This window comes from Mandrillus leucophaeus, unplaced genomic scaffold, assembly GCF_000951045.1.
Source record: "Mandrillus leucophaeus isolate KB7577 unplaced genomic scaffold, Mleu.le_1.0 Scaffold274, whole genome shotgun sequence".
NCBI classification, from domain to species: domain Eukaryota; kingdom Metazoa; phylum Chordata; class Mammalia; order Primates; family Cercopithecidae; genus Mandrillus; species Mandrillus leucophaeus.
In genome coordinates, this window is record NW_012102854.1 from 94,017 (window position 1) to 115,545 (window position 21,529).

At 38.0% G+C, this 21,529-nt stretch overlaps 1 protein-coding gene across 1 annotated transcript in view; it reads right to left on the minus strand.

Moving 5' to 3' along the window:
• Positions 1–316: 316 nt before the first annotated feature.
• Positions 317–21,529, minus strand: part of ZNF568 (zinc finger protein 568) — a 38,908-nt gene continuing 17,695 nt past the window's right edge. The window contains exons 5-7 of the mRNA XM_011984764.1: positions 14,581–14,707; positions 14,210–14,305; positions 317–1,899 (exon numbers count right to left, since the gene is read on the minus strand). Coding sequence (XP_011840154.1) covers positions 317–1,899; positions 14,210–14,305; positions 14,581–14,707 — 1,806 coding nt within the window. The remainder of the gene's footprint in view (positions 1,900–14,209; positions 14,306–14,580; positions 14,708–21,529) is intronic.

A 21,529-nucleotide genomic window follows, 5' to 3' on the forward strand; every position in this document is an offset into this window, starting at 1 on the left:
TTCCTCTGTTCTTTTCAAAATTGTCTCAGCAATCCATACACTTCTACTTCACATGAATTTTGTAATCATTTTTGAAAGATCCTAGATTCTTAGTAGATTTTGTTTGGAAGTGCATTCAGTCTATAGATTTTTAGAATTGGAGGTTTTTATAATACCGGGTTTTTCCATCTATGTATATGCTATTTCTCTCCATTTATTCCAGTCTTACATCTTTTAACAAAGTATTAAAATTTTTCCATAAAGATCCTGGTTTTTTGAGCTTATGCCAAGATATTTTAAGTAAAACATGGGTTGAATTTAAGAGGGCTTCTTCCATTTAATATACTCGGTGTCTCTCACCTGTATGACCTCTCTTATGTATAGAAAGGGATGCTCTTTGAGAGAATGCTTTCCCACATTCATTACATTCAAAGGGTTTCTCACCAGTATGACTTCTCATATGTATAATAAGTAATGAGCACTGAGAAAAGGCTTTCCCACATTTATTACATTCATAGGGTTTCTCCCCTGTGTGACTTCTCACATGAAGAGTGAGGGATGAGATTCGAGAGAAGGCTTTACCACATTCATTACATTTGAATGGTTTCTCTCCCGTATGAATTTTTTCATGTTCAAGAAGATTTTGTCTCTGACTGAAAGCTTTCCCACATTGGTTACAATGATAAGGTTTCTCTCCAGTATGAATTTTCTCATGTTCAGTGAGGTTTGATTTCTGACTAAAGGCTTTTCCACAGACTGTACATGCATAGGGTTTCTCACCCGTATGAATTCTCTGGTGTCGAATGAGGTTTGACATCTGAATAAAGGCTTTCCCACATTCACTGCATTCATAAGGTTTCTCTCCAGTGTGAATTTTCTGATGTGTAATGAGATTTTCTTTCCTGCTGAAGGCTTTTCCACATTCCTTACATTCATAGGGTTTCTCAGCTGTATGATTTCGCATATGTACGGTAAGGGATGAACTTTGAGAGAAGGCTTTCCCACATTCGCTACATACATAGGGTTTCTCACCAGTGTGACTTCTCATATGTATAATAAATACTGAGCATTGAGAGAAAGCTTTTCCACATTTATTACATTTATAGGGTTTCTCCCCCGTGTGACTTCTCATATGTAGCGTAACAGATGACATTCGAGAAAAAGCTCTACCACATTCATTACATGCATACGGTTTCTCCCCAGTATGAATTTTCTCATGCTCGATAAGATTTTGCTTCTGGCTGAAGGATTTCCCACATTCCTTACATTCATAGGGTTTCTCTCCAGTGTGAATTCGCTCATGTTCAATGAGATTTGATTTCTGACTGAAGGCTTTCCAACAATCCTTACATGCATAAGGTTTCTCCCCAGTATGAATTCTCTGGTGTCTAATAAGGTTTGACATCTGAATGAAAGCTTTTCCACATTCATTACACTTATACGGTTTTTCCCCAGTATGAATTTTCTGATGTGTAATAAGATTTTCCTTCCTACTGAAGGCTTTTCCACATTCTTTACATTTGTAAGGTTTCTCTCCAGCATGAATTCGCTCATGTCTAATGAGGTCAAATTTATGACTGAAGTCTTGTCCACACTGATTACACTTAAAGGGGGTTACAACATAGGATGCACAATGGTAAAATGGTTTCTCAAACTCATTACATCCATTCTGTTTCTCTCTTACACAGCCTTTCTCATATCTAAGTAAGTCTAAATTATGCTCCAAACCCTTATCAAGTAAGTCATGGTCATAGAAGCTTTGTCTTGAAGTAACAATGTCTGAACTCAGAGGAAATATTTTCGCAACTTTTTTACATTCAATGACTTTTTCCTTTATCAGAATTTTCTTGGAGATGGATGTGACTTTCCTCACAAGTGTTTCCTGTTGCTTCTTGATCTGTTCATCAACTTCCCAAACTTCTAAAATGGAGGACCAGAAATTATTACTTGTGAATTATTCTACCACTATACTGTTAATAACATATCAGAAATTGGCTAATGTGGGGTTTAATCTTTGATGTTGGCCTAGTCAACCAATATGAAAGAAAGCTAAGAGTAAATGTTCCTAGTTCCTAAGGTTTGAGAAGTTAACTACTACATCAAACATATGGAGACAAAAACTGGTATCTGTAGGTCCAAGTAGCTTTGATTGATTTGTAAAGTGTCCAAAAACAGTGTAGAAATCAGCAAAATGAATAGAATAATTAAAATGAAAGGGTGAACACAAAAATGACTGACAGGGAGTCAAACGGCTAAAGAGCAAAATTAACATTTGTGATTAAACACACTGGCTTGAATGCATGTATTTTTCCTCCTTCCTAAAATTCCATTAAAATGATAGTGAAAGAATAAAGGGTTAAATCCATAAGAAAAAGGAGACATGAGTGTAAAAAAGGTGAACAAGAGATTTTAACATAATACTGCAGGATGAGAAGCATTTAGAGAACCATAAACAGAACAGCAAAGCTATACAGTTAAAGTATCATGAAGATGCAAATGACAATAAGCAACAAAGTGATTTGGCCAAAAATCACTGGAAAGGCTCAAGAATTGGAGAATCCAGGCACTCAAAAGGTAGGGATAAACAAGCACAAGGCAAGGATGTTCCCTTGCATTACTGCTTTTTAACATTGTACTAGAAGTCCTACCGAATGCAACAAGAAAAGGAAATAAAAGCTATTCAGATTAGGAAGGAAAAACGAAACAAGAACTGTCTTTGTTCACAGGTGATATGATCATCTATGTAGGAAATCCAAAAAAAAAAAAAATCAACAACAACAAAAAACCCCTGCTGCAACTAGTAAGTCAAAGGCTGACAAATTTACAGAGCAATAGGAACTCTCACTCATTGCCGGTGGGACTGCAAAATGGTATAGCCACTTTGGAAGACAGTCTGGCAGTTTCTTACAACATTAGACATACTATTACCATATTATTCAGCAACCATGCTTGCTTGGTATTTACCCCAATGAGTTGAAAACTTATGTCCATACAAAAACCTGCACATGGATATTTACAGTAGCTTTATTCCTAATTGCCAACACTTGGAAGATGCCCTTTACTAGGTGAATGGATAAACTGTGGTACATCTAGACAATGAAATATTCATCAATGATAAAAACATGTGCCATCAAGTTATAAGAAGACATGGAGGAACCTTAAATGCATGTTGCTAAGTGAAAGAAGCCCATTGGAAAAGGCCACCTACTGTATGATTCCAAACTGGAAAAGGCAAAATCATGACCAGTAAACATATCAGTGGTTATCAGAGCTTATGGGAGAGGAAGGAATAAATAGGGGGAAGACAGGGGAGTTTTAGGGCAGTGAAAGTATTCTGTACCATACTATAATGGATCTGAGTCATTAAACATTTATCAAAACCCATGGAATGTACAACACCAGGAGTGACCCTAATGTAAATTACGGACTTTGGGTAATAATGATGTGTATAATAATAACAGTAATGCAGGTTCATTGATGGTAACAAATACACCACTGTGGTGCAAGATGTTGACAGTGGGGAAGGCTGTATGTGTGCTCGGGCAGTGGGTATTCATATACTTCGTACTTTTTCATGAGCTCTGTACACCACTCAGTTTTGTCATGAACCTAAAACCAGCCTAAAAGATGAAGTTTATTAATTTAAAAAACCAGATGCACTGGGCTGTACCTGTATTCCCAGCTATTTGGAAGGGTTGCTAATGGCCAGGAGTTTGAGACTAGTCTGGGAAACAGCAAGACCTCATCTCAAAAAAAGGGGGAGTGGGTAGGATAAGAGTGGAACTAAAAAGAAGAGGATTAAAGTCTGAGTAGGGAGCAGTTACACACCAAGGCAAGAGTTATGGATCTGCTTAAGTAACATGTATTCCAATCTCCCACCATGCTTTTCCATCCTGTAAAGGCTGAGGCAGTTAAAACTATGTTTCCTAGACATAACTGCATGTAGAGTTCCCATGTGATTTAGATTCACCATACACTCTAACATGAGTGAGATCAACAAACCCTTTCTGTTATTTAGCCTCATGAATGCTGGCATGTACCTACACATAAGAGATAAAAAGATTAAAAGGAACAACAGATGCTGCCATTTGGGGCCCCACACAAAACTTCTAGGTTCAGCCTGGGCACGGCAGCTCACGCCTGTAATCCCCACACTTTAGGAGGCCGAGGCAGGTGGATCACCTGAGGTCAGAAATTCAAGACCAGCCTGACCAATATGACAAAACTCCATCTCTACTAAAAATACAAAAACTAGCTGGGCGTGGTGGTGTGCACCTGTAATCCCAGCTACACAGCAGGCTGAGGCAGGAGAATTGCTTGAACCTGAACCTGGGAGGCAGAGGTTGCAGTGAGCCGAGATTGTGCCACTGCACTCCAGCCTGGACAACAGAGTGAGACTCAGTCTCAAATAAACAAACAAACAAAAAACCTTCTAGGTTCTGATCCAACCATTCTGTAGTCCACCAGTTAAAAAAACTTAGGCAGGGCATGGTGGCTCACACCTGTAATCCCAGCACTTTGGGAGGCCAAGCTGGGCGGATCACCGGAGGCTGGGAGTTTGAGACCAGCCTGACTAACATGGAGAAACCCCATCTCTACTAAAAATACAAAATTAGCTGGGCGTGGTGGTGCATGCCTGTAATCCCAGCTACCTGGGAGGCTGAGGCAGGAGAATCACTTGAACCTGGGAGGCGCACGTTGCGGTGAGCCAAGATTTCAACTTTGCACTCCAGCCTGGGCAATGAGAGCAAAACTCCATCTCAGAAAAAAAAATAAATAAATAAAATAAAAATTTTTTTTTTATCCTCTTTAAAATTTAGAATTTTGGAAGATGTTTAGAATTTCCCTTTTATCCCTTCAGGCATCAAAATGAGGTAAACTAATAACAATGATGGATTCCTTATTTAAACAAAGAATTTTGAGGGTATCATTTAAATTAAAAATACATAGAAAACAGAAAAATACGACAAGTAGTAACTCTAGGAGTGACAAAAAGTTATATAAGTATATGTAATTAAAAGTCATTTCTTGGCTCAGTAATAAACAATATGCCAACAATCATAACAAAGTAAGTGGTGAAACTGAATTAGCTAAAAATTGTGACGTATCTATATTCCAGAAAAAAAGGAAAGGAGAAGTGATTGATAACGCTACTAAACCTCATCTTCCATTTATATCAAGTTGATAAAAACTGACAAATTATCAAACAGCAGCATATTTAGGGAAATCCAGATTCTACCCTGTCCCTGAAACACCAATTCCCGCTTTGCCCTCTAGATAACCATTTTTATTAGTTCTTAGATTATTATTATTGTTATTATTATTATTATTTTGAGACAGAGTCTCGCTCTGTCACCAGGCCAGAGTGCAGTGGTGCAGTCTCAGCTCACTGCAACCTCCACCTCCCGGGTTCAAGCGATTCCCCTGCTTCAGCCTCCCCAACAGCTGGAACTACAGGTGCACGCCACCACACCCAGCTAATTTTTTGCATTTTTCAGTAGAGACGGGGATTCACCATGTTGGCCAGGATGGTCTCCATCTTCTGACCTCAAGATCCGCCTGCCCCAGCCTCCCAAAGTGCTGGGATTACAGGTATGAGCCACCACGCCCGGCCAGTTCTTGTATTATTCTTCCATCATTTAAAAAAACATACATACAAACAAACACACACACACACATATATATTTATCATACATTTCCTTATATATAGTACATATACACACATATATCATATGTACAGTTGGCCCTTGAACAACATGGGGATGGGGTGCCAATCCTCCACATAATTGCAAATCTGTTTCTAACTTCTGACTCTCCCAAAACTTAACCAATAATAGCCTACTGTTGACCAGAAGCCTTATTGAAAACATAGTTGATGAACACGTATTTTGTATATGTATTATACACTGCATTTTTACAATAAAATAACCTGGAGAAAAGAAAATGTTATTAGGAAGAGAAAATACATTTACTATTCATTAAATGGAAGTGGATCATCCTAAACATCTTCATCCTCATCATCTTCACACTGAGTAGGCTGAGGAGGAGGTTGGTCTTGCTGTCTTGGGTAGCAGAGGTGTAAGAAAATCAGCATATAAGTGGACCCGTGCAGTTTAAACCCAAGTTGTCCAAGGGCCAATTGAATTTTTATACATATTTTACACACTAACACACACTCTTCCGTCTCTCTTCCCATCTATTTGCACAAAAAAGATAGCATATTCTAAACAACGTTCTGTACACTGAGTTTTTTTCACTTACATGTCCTGAAACCATGACTTCTCTGACTGTAACTTTAGAGTTCTGACATTAAAATCATGCACATATTTTACATATGAAAAAATAAATCAAAAAAAGAAAGAAAGTCAAAGCAATCCCTAAAAATAGAAAAAAACTGGAAACAAGTAAGCCTACTTATCAAATGAGGGCCATAATCACATAGAAAATTACTTCAAGTAACTTTAAACATAGTAGTTTGACTATATATCCCTATTAGCATATAGTCTAAGGAGGAAACCCCAAAGAAATCTTAAACTACATTTAGTTGTCTTTTTATTATTAGTAATATTAGTATTACTGTTAATTTGAAACTAATATATAAAGAAAAAAGATAGATTAGTCAGTGTTACTCCCTAAGGGTCACTTGGCAATGTCTGGAAGGTCTACAGACATTTTTGGTTTTCACAATTGGGAAGATGATGGGGAAAAAGAGGGATGGTGCTACTGTTATCCAGTAAGCAGAAGCAGGCATGCTGCTAAACGTCCCACAGCACACAAGGCAGTCCCCTAGAGCTAAGAATTATCTGGCCCAAAATGTCAATAGTGCCAAGAGTGAGAAGTATATATGAACTAAGGAAATAATGTAATAAGGAGCCAAGATTTTCAGCATAAAAGGTAAAAGGGCCCTATACTTTTTAATTTTAATTGTACATATCTATAAATTCATATATATTTTTCTTTTTCTTTTTTGTTTTTTTTTTTGAGATGGAGTTTTGCTCTTATTGTCCAGGCTGGAATGCAAAGGCACAATCTCAGCTCACCACAACCTCCGCCTTCTAGGTTCAAGCTATTCTCCTGCCTCAGCCTCCTCAGTAGCTGGGATTACAGGCATGCACCACCACGCCCGGCTAATTTTGTATTTTTAGTAGAGACGAGTTTTCTCCATGTTGGTCAGGCTGGTCTCGAACTCCCAACCTCAGGTGATTTGCCTGCTTTGACCTCCCAAACTGCTGGGACTACAGGCATAAGCCACCGCACCTGGCCTATTTTTTTCTTTTTAAAAGATGCATTTTTCCTAGCTCTGTCCACTTAAAACCTATAGAACCAATAACTCAGTACTAAAGAGCAACCATAATACTCAGACTGCAGTCTCCACAATATCATTTCCTGCTAAAAGAGATAAAAGTTTTTAAAGAAATGGCTATTTCCATGTCTGACGCAGGAAATTTACAAGATTAGCCAAAGATCCCTCTTGCTAAAGATAAGACAATTTGAGTATTAATATATGGGCCTGGTGCGGTGGCTCATAACTGTAATCCCAGCACTTTGTGAGGCCAAAGCGGGCTGATTACTTTGAGACCAAGAGTTTGAGACCAGCCTGGCCAACATGGCAAAACCCAATCTCTGCTAAAAAATTCAAAAATTACAGGTGTGGTAGCACACACCTGTAATCCCAGCTACTCAGGAGGTGGAGGCACGAGACTCACTTGAACCCTGAAGGCGTATATTGCAGTGAGCTGAGATCACACCACTGCTCTCCAGCCTGGGCGACAGAGCAAGACTCTGTCTCCAATAATAATACTAATATATGAAAAATATTATTTATATGCCTATAATATATTCTGATGCTCAAATTACATAAATTTATAATGATTTAACTTGACAAATTTTGGAAACCTCTAGGGCATCAATCATTATTCTAAAAGCTTTTAAAGAGAAAGAGCATTTCTTTTTCCTGGCTTGAGAAACTGTATTCAGTGAAATGAAATAGTTAATGAGAGAGTTTTTCTTTACAAGAGAATTTCAGCTAATAAAAGCGAAAGATGCTCTAATAAAATAATGGATCTAGGCTATGATGGTCAATAGGTGCTAAAATCCTTAAGTGAAAGGTTGATAGAAATCACCAACATAGGAGGATTTGGCCTGACAACACAAGAATCTACTGATCAATCTCAATTATATTTGTAAGTGGGACAAATCGACATAAGATGCAATAGGATGTACACAGCATCACCTATGAAGTACACTTGCCAAAGATTTGAACCTGCATCGAGTAAAGCCAGATTACAGCAAAAATGGGATAAAGAAGCATGTCATAAACACCACTAGGAGGAGGTTAAATGCCAAATCCAGAATAAGGTACATCTAGAGCAGGGGTTGGCAAACTATACCCACAGCCTGCTTCTGTATAGCCTGTGAACTAAGCATGTGCAGATTTTATCTGGATCCTGATTCAAATAAATCAACCATAAACAACATTCTTGAGACAATGAAATATATAACAGAGACTAAGTAGCAGATAGTAAGAAATTATGACTAATGTTGTTAAGTGTGTTAGAAATATTGCAAGATTAAAAAAAACTCTTGGCAATACATATGGTAGTATTTAAAACAAAAGGTAAAGTAGTTCAGCAAAAAAGCAAAACAAAAGTGGAGTGGGGGTATGACAGAAATAGAGTAAACCAATCTAAGAAAATGTCGATAACTGTTGAAGCTGAGTGATGAATACATAAGGATTCCTTCTATTATCTATTTTTTTTTTTTTTTTTGAGACGGAGTCTGGCTCTGTCACCCAGTCTGGAGTGCAGCCGCACGATCTCGGCTCACTGCAAGCTCCGCCTCCTGGGTTCACGCCATTCTCCTGTCTCAGCCTCCCAAGTAGCTGGGTCTATAGGCACCCGCCACCACGCCCAGTTCATTTTTTATATTTTTAGTAGAGATGGTGTTTCACCATATTAGCCAGGATGGCCTCAATCTCCTGACCTCGTGATCTGGCCATCTCAGCCTCCCAAAGTGCTGGGATTACAGGCATGAGCCACCATGCCCAGCTCCTTTACCTCGCTATTCTTATGTTTGAAAATGACTACAAAAACATTTACAGACCAGGTGCGGTGGCGCACACCTGTAATCCCAGCACTCTGGGAGGCCAAGGCGAGTCAGGAGTTCAAGACCAGCCTGACTAACATGGTGAAACCCCGTCTCTACTAAATACAAAAAATTAGCTGGGCGTGGTGATGTATGCCTGTGATCCCAGTTACTTGGGAGGCTGAGGCAGGAGAGTCACTTGAACCTGGGAGGCAGAGGTTGCAATGAGCAAAGATCACGCCACTGCACTCCAGCCTGGGCAACAAAAGCAAGACTCTTTCTCGGGAAAAAAAAAAAAAAATTACAGAGCAGTATAAACATTTGCTTCAAAATATGTAGGTCGACAACAAAAGAGATAGTTTAAAAAAGTCAAAAATAATACACCAATGGAGGTGAAATGTGAGGTCACAGCACAGCATTGCTATAATCTGATATTTCTACTGGCTCTCTAAAACAAGTAATGTATAAGGTATACTTTGAAAAAACTAAAAATGCATATTACAAAGGAAAGAAATGGCATAAGAGAGAAATAACAGCTACATTAGGTGAAGAGAAACAAATGATAACCCAAGTTCTCATTACTTTTGCCTAGATTAACTGTCATATGATCCTGACAAGTCTATCTTGTGTGCAGTCTGCATACCACAAGCAAATTAATTTTCATAAAGTTCAAATTCCTTTATTTCTATATAAACATATTGAAGATTAGTCTGTCCAAACTAAATACGATCCAAAATTGGTAATAAATATGGAGAGAGCTCCAACTTTCCATCTAATTGTGATTCATTTTTATATGTGCTTAAAGAACAAGGCATATTAGAAATAGGGAGGTCTAATTTTATTGAATAAAAAGTATAAAGCTGATCAGGAGGCAAGTCATCTTTGATTCACCACAGTGTTCTAACAGCAGGTCCTATCATCTTATCCTATGTTTATTTCTACACACTGAAACTGCCTTTATATCAAATTCCATTGTGTTTTAACTTTTTTCTTTTATACCATCATCCAAAATGATAACATTCCTACATCATTACTTCTACAATGGTTTTCCATGCCCCTAGAGTTCCGTCAACTGGGGTAACTTAAAATCCAAATAACTAGATGTTTTTTAACCTTCATATTCTGTTATCTTATAAGCCTCTGCTTATAACTGACTATTGTAACCTTGCTGCCACCATGTACAGGGCAAAACTATAGCCTCAGTGATTAAACAGGGGAAAAATTAAACTAAATTGACAACAAAATTTTCAAAATAAAAGACAGCAGAAGAGAACATGAATGCTGGCAAAATTCAGAACTTTCTGACTCTACAATGCAAAACTCATCCTCGATATCAATAATCTCTTACAATCTTCTCTCCTCTAGTCAGGCCATGTTTCTACTTTTACCCCACAAACAAACACGCTAATTTTACTTTCCAAACATTTTGTTATGTTTTCTAATTTTTAATAAGTCTAAATAATCTATAGATCTTACAGGAAAATGGCTTCAATGCCAAGCTCTTTTCAAAAAGAAAAAGAAAGCCTCAATCTTGTTACTCCTTCTACAGCCCTTCTCTTAAAACTTTCTAGGTGTTCTTTGTCTGGTTTACTCATTTACTAAATTGCATTCACATTCAATTTAACATTCAACACTATCTCATATGACTATGCCCTGTCTTTCTAACTCTAGCCTGATTTCTTCCACATTTATTTTGAAACCTGTAGGTGAACATTTTAAAACAACCAAAAATAAGAAAAATCTTCCCAAATATAGCTCTGCATCAATCATGACTCATTTATAGGAAGAATTAAAGTTCTTCTTTCTCCAGATGGACTAATAAACAAGTGTTAGACATCAAAATATGAAAACATACACAAGATAGTATATGTTTTCAGATTCCAACCACTCTGGTAGACATGTAATAGAATGTTAGTTGAAAGAAGGGCAAGACCAATGTAGGCTGGAAATACTGAGGACCATTTACTAGAAAATGAGATTAAAGTTAAATAACTGCTAGAACTTAGGTAAGAGCACTCATAATTAACGGCAGAGATATGAAGAGTTTCAAAATTCTGGAGGCATTAAAGATACATATTCCAATGCTGTCATTTCTAGAGTTAAATACCTATTTAATAGCATGAACACAGATATAGCATGAAGGTATTTTGAGGAAAAGGAAGTCTATCGTACTTCAGAACTACTTTGGGTGATGTCCAGTGAGAGTTGAGAAAGGAGTCATGTAAAAGATATTTTATAAGGGAAGAAGAAATAAACAATAAACCAGAACCACGGAAGAATTTGAATCCTTTAGAGAAGCACAAAGAAGAAAGACATTTCCAAGAAGGGTGAAATGGATCAAATACAGCATAGAGGACTTCCTGTTTCTATATGGTAGAATTAAACATCTGTCTCCTCTCCACTCTGCAAACATGGAGAAGAAGAAACAAAAAGAAAATACATCTTCTGACCAGGTACAGTGGCTCACACCTGTAATCCCAGCTACTTGGGAGGCTGAGGCAGGACAATTGCTTGAACCCAGCAGGCGGAGGTTGCAGTGAGCTGAGACTGTGCCACTGCACTCCAGCCTAGGTGACAGAGTAAGACTCCGCTTCAAAAAAAAAAGAAAATACATCTTCAACGAACCTTAAAGACAGCTAAACTCCATCCCCAGAATAGGAGGAAAGAACAGAAAACAGACTGGATTAGGCAGAGAAGAAACCCAGAGACAGCAGTTCCTGTTTCTTACATCAAACAAAAAGTACAGGGAACAGAGTTCTCTAAAACAGAGGCACCCCCTTGTGGGCAGAATGAATGAGTCATTTTTTTGCCAGATGTCTTGAGATTGCAGCAGGAACAAAACGGACTTCATCTGGCCCTGACAAATGGTACAAAGGCAGGGCTGAACAAGGAGATGCAAATAGCCAGTATTCTTATATAAGCAGTTTGTTAGCATAGGAAGATGGAAGAGACACTGAGTTCTACAGGAAATATGCAAATAATAATCTCTCTTTAACTTGGGAGAATGAAAGGGTAAACCAACTCTCAACACAAAACCTTGTATGATAAAGGAGGTCAGTGTGAGGTATCGAGGCTTCTTACCAACTCAGAGCATTTTTCTGGACAGTCGTCAACACTATCCTTCTGTAAACAGTGGGTACAGCAGGAAATACCTTCATCCAAAGACAATGATAACCATAAAATAAATGAGCATGAAATCTATATGACGATGTTTCAAGGAACAAAAACCATGAATACACAAGTTGAAAGGAAAAGCTGATACTGAGTGATCAATTCCAAGACATAACCTCACAAAGCCACTTAAGCTTTAAAGAAAAAGAAACCTATAGGCATCCCAGAAAATAAGTCACCCATGAGAGGAAATAATCAGGCTTCAGACTTCTCCAAGCAACATTTGAATCTAGGAAACAACAGAGAATTGTCTAAATCCCTCAGGTAATGTCTACAAAACTCTTTGGAAAAGAAAGTATGGCTCACCGGGCGCGGTGGCTCAAGCTTGTAATCCCAGCACTTTGGGAGGCCGAGACGGGCGGATCACGAGGTCAGGAGATTGAGACCATCCTGGCTAACATGGTGAAACCCCGTCTCTAACTAGCCGGGCGAGGTGGCGGGTGCCTGTAGTCCCAGCTACACGGGAGGCTGAGGCAGGAGAATGGCGTAAACCCGGGAGGTGGAGCTTGCAGTGAGCCGAGATCCGGCCACTGCACTCCAGCCTGGGCGACAGAGCGAGACTCTGTCTCAAAAAAAAAAAAAAAAGTAAGTATGGCTCAAGAATTTTACACAACCAAATGTAAAGGTTAAAAAGATACTTTCCCATAGGCAAAACCTCAGGGACTGTAGTTTCCACTAAATTATAAGCTCATAAAGACAGGATTTTGTTCAATACACTGTTATATATCCATACCCAGAATGGTATTTCATCTTTGTTCTTACTACTATAAATGTAGTTTTCTTTCCTTAGTATCTTCTATTTGGTTGTTGAAGTATATATGAAAGCTATTGATTTTTATTTGTTAAATTTGATATCCTACCACCTCACTGAGTTCTCTTACTATTTGTTATACTTTCTCAATTGGTTCTCTTGTGTTTTCCAGGGCTATAATCTCATTATCTGTAAATAAGAATGATTTTATAGCTTTCTTACCCATTATTAGAGTGACATACAAAAGCAACAATGGGAAAACTTGGAAAGCTCCATTTCTAAAGGACACAAAAGTAGATATGAAAATCTAAACAGAGTGTGTTCTTAGACAGAAAACATTGGCATTAAAGAGATGTTAAATTTCTGAAAGTTAATTTATATATTTACACAATCCCAATAAAAATTCGAACAGGTTTTTCTCTGGAAATAGACAGTTAAGTCTAAAATTCATACGGTAAAATAATCCAAAATAGCCAGGATAATTCCAAAAAAAGTGTATGCATCTGTGGAAAGGAAGGGACTGTGTCAACGATAAGAAGATCTGCTTTTGCACAAAAGGTATACTATTGGTATTATAGGTATAATACTGGTTATATTTTTTAAACAAGTATGGACCTCGTGTATTTTCAAAAAAATTAAAGGAATGGAAGGCAGGAATAAGCAGAAAGGAGATGCCATGGGATTTCTAAGCCAGAAACTTTTACATTTCTAAGCCATGGGATTGTCAGGGTTGTGAAGTACGATGGGAAGTGAAACTACTGTTAACCAAACACAAGTCTGAAGCTTTTTAAAATGGAAAGAAGGAAAGAAATGAAAAGAAGATTAAATCTAAGTGTGAAACATGTTTTAAAATTACTACACAACCATGAAATACTGAGTGCATAAGGAAATGAAACCATAAACAGAAAGGAAAGAGAGTGCCCAAGGATCATAGAGAGAGGAACAATAATCCTGAAAGGAAGGCTGTGAATGAATTAGGGAAGGATGGTATTATGAAATTGGATAGGGCTACTGGCCCTCTACAATTTAAAAGAGGAAAATATCTGCAATACAGGAAGAATAATATCTAAAAATGTCAGAGTAATCTAAAGCACTCCATCCCATTTGTCACTCTAGAAGAATAGGGCCTTTAAGAAAATCTTGGAAACTGTGAAATGATATCAACCCTTCACTGAACAACTCTCATGTGGCTTTCTCATTCAGAGCTGCTTTTCACTTATTCACCTGGACAGTGCCTCCCAAACATTTCTTCCTCCATCACCCAGGGCTCCTCTTCTTGCTCCAACTTGAATATCACATCCGGTTTGGTGACTTGACAGCCTATTACAAGAAATAGCAAAGGACGTGGATGTTAATGCTGGAGACAACCATCCAGATCTTGGGCTAAGTCCAAGTTTGAGGGTTTACAAAAGATGAGGATGAACAAACTTACACAATGACACAAAGTAATTAGCCTTTAACACTGAAGAGTGGAGCACATACAGTCATGTGGAGAAAGGAAAGGCTACAGTTATCTGGGAAGTTACAGTCTTCACACATTTCAGAAATGGAAAAGAATTTCTCTGTTAAATTGCAAAGCTACCAAGCTACCTTACCCACTGTAACTAGGTTGCTGTAGTTCTCCAGCATCACATCCCGATACAAGTTCCTTTGAGCAGGTTTCATCTGCTCCCACTCCTCCTGGGTAAGGTCAACAGCCACATCCTTAAATGTCACTGTTTCCTGTAAAAACATAATGCTAATTAATCTGAAGTCATCAAAATTAGGAATTGTGATCAAAACATGTAAGAACTTGTTTAGCTGGTACTCAGGGGTCAGAGGTCATTAAAAACCTTATCAGGTCTTCATATTTACCTAATTTTACATTATACTGTAGGGAAAATAAAGCATAGCAGAAATATCCTTGAAGGGTATGTTAATTATCAAGTCAGCAAACTTATTCATTCATCATCTATTATGCAGGAAGCTAGAGTCAGTGGTCACTAATTTTTACTCGGCTGTGACAGAGATGGAAGAATTGGACGTGACTCACAGGTAACTGGCTCAGAACCTGTCCAGATGTTTATGTGATCTAAGGGGAAGGGGAACATGGCAGAGAGTAGAGAGGTAAGAGAAATAAGGCAAGAGGAAGGAGGAGAGGCATGAAAATTTGAACATGTAAAGTATGAAATTCCTATAGGACAGGGTGTCCAATCTTTGGCTTCCCTTGGGCCACGTTGGAAGAATTGTCTTGGGCCACACGTAAAATACACTAACACCAGCTGATGAGCTTAAATAAATAAATAAATAAATCACAAAAAAATCTCATGATGTTTTTAAGAAAGCTTACAAATTTGTGTTGGGCCACATTCAAAGCTGTCCTGGGCTGCATGTGGCCTACCGGTCGTGGGTTGGACAAGCTTGCTATAGAACTTTCAGATGGAAATATTCACTATGCAGTTAGATATAAGAAGAAAGGAGATGAAAAGTTTTTAGTCATCAACCTAAAATTGGGAGCTGAATCCATGGCCAAAGGATGTGAGCAGCTGTAGAAAATATACATGGTGAGTAATACAGCTAAGGACAGAGTCCATAGTTAACCATCGAAGAACGTGAGTGAGGTTTTAGTCTTTTGTTTATTTACAACCAAAGGATGGGAATTAAATCTATGAGAATGATATAACAGAAACCAACAAACAAATGCCAAATTTCTAAAAAAGAATGTGATTTGATCAATAGTGTCTAGCTCTTCCCATTAAAATAATTATATATCCAAGTAAGGAAATAAAGAAAAACTTTTTAAACTGCAAAGGTTCTCTAGGGAAAAAAAAAAAAAAAAAAAAGAGCACCTGCATAGCCACACTTAGGGGAATTTATTAAAGAGATAGTACAAATGGGACAAGATAAAATGGGAAATACAAATGGAAATCACCAAAGGCTGAATTTATTTTATTTTATTTTTCAGATGGAGTCTCGCTCTGTCGCCCAGGCCCAAGTGCAATGGTGCAATCTTGGCTCACTGCAACCTCCGCTCCTGGGTTCAAGCAATTCTCTTACAGCAGCCTCCCAAGTAGCTGGGATTACAGGTGCCCACCACCTCACCGGGCTAATTTTTGTATTTTTAGTAGAGACAGGGTTTCACCATGTTGGCCAGGCTAGTCTTGAACTCCTGGCCTCAGGTGATCTGCCCACTTCAGCCTCCTAAAGTGCTAGGATTATAGGCGTGAGCCACCACGCGCGGCCCAAAGGCTGAATAATGTCTCTGAGAAACTATCTCTATGATGTTGAGATCATTACTATCATTAATATTATCACTGTCATCTACTGACTACTTGTTATGTGCTAGACAATGCTATAATATTTTGTTACGTTAACTTTTAAAATTCCCCTAATAAGGCTATAAAGTAGCTACTATTATTATCCATTTAGAAGGTAAGAATACCTTGATAAGTTTAATATATAGATAAACACTGGTGAGAAGTTTTTAAAGATTAAAATTTCTGGAAATTGCCCTAAAGGCATATAGCAAATAAAGAACCATTTGATAATAATAAAAAACCACTAAAACTTAATAAAAACTGTAAGAGTCTGTGGCATTTGAGCCACAATCTGCAGGTTTAAACGCTTCTTACCAGTTATGCTTGTTTTACTGTGGATTAGGTCCATGGAATACTTTCCATTGCTATCCTGGAAGTGGAATTCCTCTCAACTTTTTATTTTTATTTTTTTTCCCTCTCAACTTTTTAAAACTTACCATTCTATTGTTTATTACATGTTCTTTTTAAATCCCAAATTTGAATAATTGTATTATTTTTCTTGTTTTAGGCTTGACAAATGTGAAGAGACAAGGAAATGAATTTATTTGCAACAGAGTTATGGCAAAGTTCAAGCTTAAGGGCGCACTCAGAAACAACGGAGATTTTGGTGGAGAGCAATTAAGAGAAGGTGGTAATTCTTTGTATTTATTTATTAGGGTTTTGTTTTTTTTTTTTTTAATAGAGATAGAGTCTCACTCTGTTGCCCAGGCTGGTGCATTCAGGGCTCACTGCAGCCTCAAACTCTTGGGCTCAAGCGATTCTCCTACCTCAGCCTCCCAGGTAGCTGGATTACAGGCACAAGCCACCATACCTGGCTCTACTTTTAATTAAAAGCAGCAAGGTAAAGCACAGGACAATTAACCAGAAAACCAGGGAAAGACAATACAGGACCCTCCTGGGGTCAAAAGAAACCTCAAAAGACTGAGATCAAACTGTGGAGTAATTTATGCTCAAGGGATTGAGTAATTTAAGACAGTTTAAAAAACAGATCCAGAGCTGGGTGCGGTGGCTTACACCTGTAATCTCAGCACTTTGGAAGGCTGAGGTGGTGAATCGCTTGATGTCAGGAGTTCGAGACCAGCCTGGCCAACATGGTGAAACCCAGTTTCTACCAAAAAATTCAAAAGTCAGCCAGGCGTGGTAGCCCGCGCCTGTAACCCCAACTACTTGGGAGGCTGAGGCATAAGAATCACTTGAACCCAGGAGGTGGAGGGTGCAGTGAGCCGAGATTGTGCCACTGCACTCCAATCTGGGCAACTGGGTGACTGTCTTAAAAAAAAAAAAAAAAAAAAGAGAAAAGAAAAGAAAAAAAGACAGATCCAGGAAAGGGACAATCAAAAAGAGCCCTGACTGAACCACTGTCATCCCAGAGGGAGTTTGTACATGCCCAAGGCTGTGTCCTTTGAGGAGTGACAACAAAGACTTCACACTACAGGGGAAATAGACTTCACTGAAATAATCTAGGCAAGTCACTAAACAAAGAACAACAAAAACGAGAAAAGAGGAATAGGAAATTTTACCAGAGTTGCTACTATATATATCCTTAATGTTCAGTTTTCAACAAAACATTACCAGACAGGTAAAGAGACAAGAAAGGGAAAAACACGCCATGGAAAAAAAAGCAGACAACAGAAACTGCCTGTTAGAGGGCCCAGATGTCAGATTTAACATACGAAAACTTCAAAGCAAGCATTATAGAGCTCAAGGAAATCATCATTTTTAAAAAGGAAGGTCTGATGACAATGTCGCATCAGATAGAGAATCTCAATAAAGAGACAAAACTTATATTTAAAAAAAGAGCCAAACAGAAATTATAAAATTGAAAAGTACAATAACCAAAGTGAAAAAATTCACCAGATAGGCTTGGTCATAGATCCGAACTGGCAGAAGAATCAGCATACTTAAAAATAGATTGATAGCGATCATCAATCCAAAGAACAAAGGAAAAAACAATAAGGAAAAATAAACAGAGCCTCAGAGAAATGTGGAACACCATTAAGTGCACCAATACATGAATGGTAGGAGTACTGGAAGAAGAAAGGTGCAGAAAAAACATTCAAAGAAATAATGGCTGGACATTTCCCAAATCTGACAAAAAACATTATACATTCAAGAAGCTCAATGAACTCCAAGTAAAACAAATGTAAGAGACCCACAGTCAGATATACCATAGCAAAAATGTTAAAAACCAGAGATAAAGAGAGAATCTTCAAAGCAAATTTGGAATACAGTAAGCAAATGACACAAGATTTACTAGAACTTGAATTAACACAAGCAAATGGTAAATAAGGTTAATATAATAAACATAATACATATTTGCTCTCTTTTCTCATCTTCTTTAAGTGATGCAACACTGTATGCAGTAGTAATTATAATAATGGGTTGAATTTGTAATATATATAACAATAATAGTACAAAACCAGGGAAGAGGGAATAGAACTACATAAGACCAATATTTCCATATCTTAATATAACTTAGTATAAATCTGAAGTAGGTTCTGATAAGATATATAGTATCTAACTCCTAGAGCAACCACTAAGAAAATACAGTGAAAAAATCATTAAAGAAATTATAATTTAAAACTGGAAAACATTTGCTAGGTGAGAAGAAAGCAGTAAAGGAGAAACAAAAAATGACATGGGACAAATGGCAAACAAAAAGGAAAATGGCAGACATAGCCCAATAATTCTAGTGTTATCATTAACTCTGAATGGATTAAACAGGCTAAAAAAAGGGCAGAGATTGTCAGACTGGATAGAAAAACAGAATCCAACTATATGTTGTCTATAGGAAATACATTTTAGACTCAAATATACAAATAGCTTGAAAATAAAGTGATGGAAAAAGATACAGCATACAAACAACCGTAAGAAAGCTTGAGTGGATATACTAATATCAGACAAAATAGAATTTAAAACAAAAGTGTTACTAAAGATAAAGGACATTTTATAATGATAAAAGCGTCAATCTGGCAGAAAGATGTAACAATTATATATGCATCTAACAGTCTTAAAATACATAAAGCAAAAATACAGAATTGAAGGCAGAAACGGGCAATTTAACAAATAATTTTTGGAGACTCCAAACACCACCTTTCTTTTTTTGGAGCCTCAGTCTGTTGCCTAGGCTGGAGTACAGTGGTGCGATCTTGGCTCACTGCAACCTCTGCTGCCTGGGTTCAAGCAGTTCTCCTGCCTCAGCCTCCTTAGTAGCTGGGATTATAGGCTCCTGCCACCGCAGCCGGCTAATTTTTGTATTTTTAGTAGAGGCAGGGTTTCACTATCTTGGCCAGGCTGATCTTGAACTCCTGACCTCATGCTCCACCCACCTCGGCCTCCCAAAGTGCTGGGATTACAGGCGTGAGCCCCCGTGCCCAGCCCAAACACCGCTTTTAAAAATGGATACAAGCAGGCAGATTATAAGCAAGAAGACAGAAGACTCAAACACCATACACCAACCAGACCTAACAGACACCAACAGAACACACTGCGCAACAGAATACACATTCTCTCAAGTGTACATAGAGCACTCTCTAAGATAGAAAATACGTTACTCTATAAAAGAATCCTCAATAGGCTCAGCTACACTGGAGGCTAGGCAAGAGGATCACTTGAGCCCAGGAGATTAAGGCTGTCATGAACTATAGTCATGCTTGTGAACAGTCACTGCATTTCAGCCAGGGAAATGCAGCAAGACCTGTCTCTTAAAAAAAAAAGCCTCAATAAATTTTAAGAGAATTGTGTAAAGTATGTTCCTTGATCACAATGGATAAAAATTAGAAATCACTAACAGAAATAAATTTGTGAAATTCAAAAATACATAAAAATTAAACAATATTCTGAAATAACCAATAGATCAACAAAATTACAATGGAAATTACAAAATACTTTGAAGTAAAAGAAAATGAGGGTGCAACATACCAAAACTTATGGAATGCCATTAAAGCAAGTTTTAAAGGGAAACCTATAGCTGTAAACACTTTATTAAGAAAGAAGAAAGATTTCAAATCAATCAACTAACTTTCTTATCTTAAAATACTAGAAGAGGACTGGGTATGCTCATAATCTGGCACTCTGGAAGGCTGAGGCAGGTGAAGTGCTTGAACCCAGGAGTTCAAGACCACCCTGGGCAACATGGTGAAACCCCATCTCTACAAAATATACAAAAACTTAGTCGGGCGTGGTGGTGTATGCCTGTAGTCTCGGCTACTGGGAGCTTGGGGGACCGGGCTGAGGTGGCAGGATCATCTGAGCCTGGGAGATCAAGGCTGTAGTGAGCCATGATCGTGCCACCGCACTTGAGCCTGAGTGACAAAGTGAGACTCTGTCTCAATTAAAAAAAAAAAAAGATACTAGAAGAAGATGATCAAACTAAATCCAAAGTAATCAAAAGGAAATAAGCAAACATTAGAATGGAAATCAAAGAAATTCAGAATAGAAAAACATTAGAGCAAATCAATAAAACTAAAAATTGACAAAATGAACAAATATGACTGACAGAGAAAAAAGAAGACTCAAAATACAAAAATCAGGAATGAAAGTAGAAACATTACTACTAATCTTACAGAAATAAACAGGAATACAAAGAGATATTATGAATAAACATATGCCAACAAACTAGATGAAATGAGTGAATTTCTAGAAAGACACAAACTGATCAAACTGAAACACAAAGAAAAGATGAAAAGACTTGTAACAAGAGACTGAATTACTAAAACAAAAACAAAAACAAAAAAAAAACTACCCAAAAGAAAAACTCAGGCCCAGATGGCTTCACTGGTGAATTTTACCAAACAACAAAGAAATTAATACTAACTTATTTACAAACTCTTCCAAAACAAAACAAAGGGGATGAATAAAAAGGAGGGACACACCTTTTATGAGGCAAGTATTACTCTAATACTAAAACCTGACAAAGATAACATACACACACACACACACACACACACACACACACACGCACTGCCCCCCAAAAAACACTACAGCCACTCTGTCTTATTAATAGAGAGGTAGGGCCGGGCGCGGTGGCTCAAGCCTGTAATCCCAGCACTTTGGGAGGCCAAGACAGGTGGATGACGAGGTCAGGAGATCGAGATCATCCTGGCTAACATGGTGAAACCCCGTCTCTACTAAAAAATACAAAAAACTAGCCGGGTGAGGTGGCGGGTGCCTGTAGTCCCAGCTACTCCGGAGGCTGAGGCAGGAGAATGGCGTAAACCCGGGAGGCGGAGCTTGCAGTGAGCCGAGA